General features: G+C 38.1%; 1 protein-coding gene across 3 annotated transcripts; it reads left to right on the top strand.

Moving 5' to 3' along the window:
- The first annotated feature begins 2817 nt into the window (after nt 1–2817).
- On the top strand, nt 2818–6578 carry LOC121989371 (bax inhibitor 1-like). Of its 3 annotated transcripts, XM_042543378.1 has the most exons (8): nt 2818–3593; nt 3794–3937; nt 4019–4110; nt 5007–5198; nt 5303–5523; nt 5612–5671; nt 5771–5838; nt 6290–6578. In XM_042543378.1, exons 1-5 carry the CDS (start codon nt 3384–3386, stop codon nt 5328–5330), a joined length of 666 nt encoding a protein of 221 aa, XP_042399312.1. In that variant the 5' UTR covers nt 2818–3383; the 3' UTR covers nt 5331–5523; nt 5612–5671; nt 5771–5838; nt 6290–6578. The 3 variants fall into 3 exon arrangements, with proteins under 3 accessions (XP_042399312.1, XP_042399311.1, XP_042399310.1); XM_042543377.1 differs by having other exon boundaries at nt 5612–5838; XM_042543376.1 differs by having other exon boundaries at nt 5303–5537; nt 5612–5838.
- The last annotated feature ends 393 nt before the right edge of the window (nt 6579–6971 follow it).

Below are 6971 nucleotides of genomic sequence, written 5' to 3'. Positions count from 1 at the left end.
TTTACTAGGTTATCTAAACCTAGGGACGACTGTGGGAGCCCAACCCAATGGACATCTAGTCCAGTACAGTGCCACTGCTGAAAATAAAATACTAGATCATAAGCTAATTAGTTTATCTTGCTGATTCTAGGTTATCTGAACCTAGAGCTAGGTTATCTGAACCTAGAGGCGACTGTGGGAGCCCACCCATTGGACCGTAGTCCAATAAAAGCTGTAATAAAACTGAACATATACTAACTAAATGCTTCTATTGCATTCAGCTAGGCTATTAAAATGCCTAGGTTGCATTTTACCTGTGCTGAACATATTATCGAACACTTGGTGTGCGCTATTGCATAGCCTAAGTGTCAAAATTCATATGCTACTAAACTAAAGAAGGAAATCACACGAGAACTACTTATACTGTAGGTGAGGGGTTTCTTACCTCCTGCGCTAGATTTCTTACGATTCTAGTCGCTAGTTTTCCGGTAGAGAAAATTCCTTCGGTGATCTCCTTGCGTCTACGTGTTCCTCTCGTAGTGGAGAGCGTCCTCGTACCGGAGTTATCGCCAGAAGGTGCTCTTGGAACCCTTGGAACGGAACCCTAGTCTTCCTTGGCTTGGGCGCCGAGAGGATGAGGGAGAGAAGAGGGGTCGGCAGGTGAGGGTTTGAGGAAAAGAATTTAACGACTAAAATTAATCAATCCCCACTTAAGTCTCCTATTTATATTTAGTGCTTAATTCGGCCAACTTAAATATAAATATAATTGGTTCCCTCTTCTTTTAGCACGACCCTGCTGGGTTCACTTGGTTACTAGAGTTCACCACAAGGCGTAGGACCCAATAGGTCTCGGGTTCAATTCCCGCGTAGGTTATTTTACGATTCTATTTATTTTTGCTACTTCTGCTACTCTAAAAATTCTGTAAAAATATCCTAAAATTCCATAAAAATACTAGGATATTTATAAAAGTATTTCGAGAATTTTCGGGCGTTACAGTCGACCCTCTTAAGGAGATGGTGGTCGGCCATTGCTTGGTCACCAAGCAATGAGTCGACCTCCTTTCTTGGACACCATGAAGGGATTTTATTTGGATGGACTTGAGACTTTAATGAGGCTACGACAAGGACCTAGTGGAGAAATTGGTTTTAGCCTTCCGATGAACTTGAGTATCCCGTGTTCGCCCCGAACACACAACTCAAGTTCATCAACAATAACTCATTCCACTAGAGAGTTATTGTTGCACTACCGCACCAATCCCAAATTACATTATGGGATCCTTCTTACCATGAGTGTTTTAGTCTCCCTGTGTTTAAGATAACGATTGCACGCTAATTAAGTAAGTTACTGACAACTCACTTAATTAATATCTAGCTCCAAGAGTAGTACCACTCAACTTCATTGTCATGTCGAATTAAGTCCACCTGCAGGGTTTAACATGGCAATCCTTATGAGCTCATCTTGGGGACATTCTCAAGCTAGATAACTAGGACACAATTTCCTTCTATAATCAACAACACACACTATAAGTAATATCATTTTCCAACTTATCGGACCTATTGATTTATCAAGCTAAATCTCACCTTTGATAAGTTAAAGAAATAGATACTAAATATATATGCTTGTTATTATATTAGGATTAAGAGTACACACTTCCATAATAACTAAGGTCTAGTTCTTTTATTAAGTCAGTATAAAAAAAACTTATCGAAAATGGTCTTACTCAATACACTTAGAGTGTACTAGTGCAATTTATTAGTCAAGATAAACTAATACATAATTACACTACGACTATACCAATGGTTTGTTCCTTTCCATCTTAGTCGTGAGCAACTGTTTATAATTTATAAAGAGTTGATAACATGATATTCTGTGTGTGACACCACACACCATGTTATCTACTTTATAAATTAATTGAACAACTATATTCAACAAATAAATATAGACATTTGACCAATGTGATTCTTTTATTTCAAAAATAATGTTTATAAAAGCTAGGCTTTTAATATACACTCCAACAGGAATATCGTACCGGTTCCCTTGTACAAAAATTTTGTACAAGTCCTGAATCATTCCTAACAACCTATTGTGTTCTTTAGAAATTAAATTAGGAATCACAAACGGAACTTAACATTACTGATTCCAAATTTAACTTATCTGTTCTTAGAGGTTTAGACTTGGATCGCAAACGATACTTAACATTATTGATCCAAATCCACCCATGTTACAAATTCAATTAAATATTAATTTCAGAGATTGGCTTATAGGTTAAACATGGCGAGGCACTAGGCCTTCTTGGGTATAGGAACATCCACCACTTCCTAGACAAAACCTTTCAACGAAATTTAATATTTAATTTCCTTATAGTAACCCTAGGTTTAACCAAAAGGAACAATCGAATCACAAGATTGAAAAAAAATAAAAGAACACAAACTCGAATCACAAATTCGAAACCTAGAATCATATGCCTCTTGTGTTTGGTATTTCAAAATCTATACAAAGAACACTAGTATCACTACAAGAAAAACCTCATTTAACAACACTCAAACGACAACGGTTTTATATCAAATCGTTGTCTTTTTGCCTTTTAACAACGGTTTTAACAAAAACCGTTGTCTTTTAGTAATTTTTTTGGCCTATGACAACGGTTTTTAAAAACTGTTGTCTATTTATATTTTTTGGGGGCTACGACAACGATTTTTAAAGGCTACGACAACGGTTTTTTAAAAACTGTTGTCTATGTGCGCTTCTTTCGCCGCTTTTTCCCCTTCGCCATTTTTTACTGCGGCGTTTTTTCTTTCCCTCTCCCCGAAATTTTTTACCGCCCCTTTACCTTCTCGATCCAAGCCCCTTCTCCTTTCCTCTCCAAGCCCTAAACTCGTCGCCCCTTCTTTGCCCCGCCTCCTCCCTTCTGTCGTCCGCTTCCACCGCTCCGTTTCCACTACCACTTTACACCTCTGACTGCACACTCGTAGGTCCTCCCTCTTCCCCCGCCTCTTCACCTCTTCCGCCTCTGCCCCTGCCGTTACAACCACCATCTCCGTCGGAGACAATCTTCCTGACGCCAACCTCTCCTACTTTGGCTCCGATGGGGAGCTCCAGACCGTCACCATCTCTGATCTCACCAAGAGCAAGAAAGCCATCTTCTTCACCGTCCCGAGGCCTTTACGCCGACGTGCTCGCAAAAGCACCTCCCTGGATTTGTGGAAAAGGATGGGGAGCTGCATGCCAAAGGCGTGGACACCATTGCCTGCATCTCGGTCAACGACGCTTCCGTGATGCATGCCTGGAAGAAGGATCTCAACATTAGGGACGAGGTTTTGCTACTCTTCGACGGAAACAGGGAGGTTTTGCTACTCGCACGAACCCCCGAGACGCTCCCAGAAGAAACCAACGTTTAATCATCATGGCGTATAAAGGGCGAAGGGAGAACACGCCTTCTCTCCTCGCCCGGAGACTTCGATCTGTTTTCATTGTTCGCCGAGAGAGAGATAGAGAAGAGAGAGAGATGGATGCGTTCTTCCAATCCCGATCTCAGTCCCATGGCGGATGGACTCGGAATTCCTTCAAAAATTTCGGTCAGATCCCTTTGAATGTTCAAAATCATATGATGCTGGTACGGATCGACGCCTTTTCCCCTCTTTGTCCCCCTTATTTGATAGTTGTCTTAAAGATCGGTTGTGTGTCTTTCGATATCGAATTAATTTGGTGATTTTCCCCTTTTTTCCCCCCTTTTCTAGTTTCTTAGGGTTTGCTCTAGTTCTTGTGGGAAATTATGATCTGTTTTCTGACTTCTCGATTGGGGTTGTGATCCAGGTTTACTTGACGCTATGTTGCGTGCTTGCGGCATCAGCGGCTGGAGCTTATCTCCACATTTTGATGAACATTGGCGGATTTTTGACGATGATGGGTTGCTTTGGTAGCATCATGTGTCTGCTTTCCATGCCTCCATATGAAGAGGTGAGCTCTTCTTCGTGATCTTCTGAAGAGAAGATAAAATTTTTTTTTTTCCTTTTGTTCATCTGTTCTCTCTTGCAACAGAAGAAGAGGTTTGGGCTTCTGATGGCCGCATCTGCTTTCGAGGGGGCTTCCATTGGCCCTTTGATTGAGCTTGCCATGGAGTTCGACTCCAGGTATTTTTTTTATTTGTTAGTGTATGTAGCCTGATTATTTATTTATTTATTTCCTTTCAAGAAATCCTTTGCTTTGTATGCAGCAAGTTTACTTATATCTGATAAGTTGCTAGACCCGCTCAAGATATCTGATTAGTTGTAAATTATGTGAGTTGTATAAGTTGCTACAGGTTAAATAATGGGTAAAGACATTCAAATGGATTTACCTTCCCTCTTTTTCTTTTTTGGTGCTGTATTACTTGAATGTGGTACATGCAAAGAGTGCCTACTATAATGTTCAAGTTCCCAAAACTGTGTTTGTGCTCATTAGAAGTTTGATAATTTGTAGTAACATTGTTATTATTTGGCTGAATTTAAGTGGTTCACTGATTAAAATTTGGTATTATTGTCCTTGTACCAGACATCTTCAATTCGTCTTTATAGTAGATCCATACAAAAGTTATGTCCTATAAGATTGTACAGAGTAACATTGAACTCCAGTTACCGTTAGCTTGTACTTGAAAAAATTACCAAAGAAAAAAAGGGAAAAAGATTATTTAAAACAAAGAATTATTTGAAATATATATATATATATATATATATGTGTGCCCAAGTTACTGAGGATTCTCGACTTGCACCTTATTAGAATTTTGTAATATATAGTCTATGCTAAGGCTATCTTTTTTGTTTGATACTTGTTCCGAATTGGATAGGGTTGTTGTCTTCTATTACAGAATTTTGGTTTCTTATTCTTAGCATCAACAGTCACACTGTAACTATTTGTCAATGATTGTTATGTTTTATACATATAGAATTCTTCTGAAACCTTTAACAGCAAGTGATTTAGTAGCAACATCTTGAGTTGGGAAAGCCACTGCTAGATTGATACTCATGTTGATATTTCTATTAAACTGTAGGTTGATTATGCTTGCACCCCTGAAGAGGTTCAACAGCATTTTCAGTCGTGTGGTACTGTTAACAGAGTCACCATTCTCACTGACAGAAACGGTCAGCCAAAGGGTTTTGCTTATGTCGAATTCTTGGAAGTTGAGGCAGTCCAAGAAGCCTTTTGGTTGCATGAGTCTGAGCTTCATGGTCGCCCAATCAAGGTTTGTCTATTTAATCTCAAGTATTTTTCTTACCAGCACACTTTTAAATTCTTATTAACAACAACGTTGGTTTTTCTAACAACAAGATGAATGCTTTGTTTCAGGTTGCCGCCAAACGAACCAATGTTCTAGGGCTGAAGCAGTTCCGTCCTCTGCGACATAATCCCTACCCGATGTATTCATATAGCAGGCCTCACATGCCATCCTGATGTTGAGTTTGTGGACAAAGAAGCAGTCGCAGTTACCAGTGTGTCTCGGAAGGCAACTTTCTACAATGGACCAAGCTCTACGGACTTCATAAATGTCCATGACATTTTTCTTGAATGTGATCATGATTCAGTAAGCTTCCATAAGATAATATAGTGTTGTTTGATCAAAGATTTTGATGCATTACTTTTACTGCCTTTGTTTAGATCATATACCTTGGGAAGTCTATTGAACCAACAATATATGATCTTTTGGGTGATCAAGAGGTTTGTAATCTGGACTTTTCTGAAAACTTTGTAATATCTTCTTTCTGCTATGCTTCTTGGTTATTTTGGAATCTTTCTGCCACAATTTTGCAATGCAAGGTTGAAATCTGCTTGTTGAAAAATGGAAAACCATCATGGACGAAGAAGTTTCTTTGCTCCAAAGTCAGGTCTGTCTTCATTGCTGTCACATACAACTCATGCAGAAGTGTGAATTAATTTTTTTTATATTGTGGTTGATATAATTTTCCTGTTCATGTTGGGTTAGGTTATATTTTTCTTTGCCAACCATTTTTTGGACCTCAGAGATATATTGTATATTTTCTATAACAATCTTGCCAAAAGATAAGGGTCCTGGTATAATGAAGCTTGATGTCAATGGGTATTTAGCCAATAAATTAAAAATGTCATAAGATTCAATTCACTTTAAATTTATGCTTGTGTATGGTTGACTCTGATGAGATTTAGCAAATTGATGACTTTTTAAATATCTTTGATATCAGCAGTTTGGTATAACAGCAGTTTAACAATTATACTGCTTGTTTTGGGTGGTATAACAACTTATCGATGTATAGTTGCCTTGATGCATCCTTACTATCTTGATTATATTTGGTTTGTCAGGTTGTTGTGTCTTAAGACTGGCTCGAGGTGACAAAATATGCTGGATTGGTCTGTGCTTAGGCCCGTCAAGAATTAATTCAAGATATGTTAAGGTCTGGCAAGATTCTCAGCAAGAAACTCTTACTGGTGGCATGATAAAGTATGAAAATGCAATCCTACATGACATGAACCACCATCACAAGTTTCTAGTCTTTTGGCTATTGTTCATTAGTTGCAAATGGAGTTTATTTGTTTATTTGTATTGGGATAAATTTTATTTGAATATGAGACATGTTTTTTCTTTTGTGATTGTAATTCTTGTATAAGTAACATTTTGAATGATATTGATGTGGGGAATATTCTTTCTTGATTATGATTCTTTATTATATATTTAAATTGAAATTTGATATATTGGTATTAAAAGATAATAATTCAAAAGACAACAGTTTAAAATTGTTATTGTTGTCTATCACACTCAAAGACAACGGTTAAAAACCGTTGTCGTAGCTCCAAAACCGATTGTAACTGCAGTAAAAATGCTCTAAATAACAACGGTTTTAAACCGTTGTCTTTTCATTCAAAGACAACGGTTTAAAATCGTTGCAAAACTGTTGTCTTTTCACTCAAAGACAACGGTTTAAAACCGTTGTCGTAGCCCCCCACTTTTAACAACACTGCCAATTACAACGGTTTTAAAGGGTCT

The sequence above is a fragment of the Zingiber officinale genome, chromosome 6B (assembly GCF_018446385.1).
Source record: "Zingiber officinale cultivar Zhangliang chromosome 6B, Zo_v1.1, whole genome shotgun sequence".
NCBI classification, from domain to species: domain Eukaryota; kingdom Viridiplantae; phylum Streptophyta; class Magnoliopsida; order Zingiberales; family Zingiberaceae; genus Zingiber; species Zingiber officinale.
This window is presented reverse-complemented; position numbering and strand designations above follow the sequence as displayed.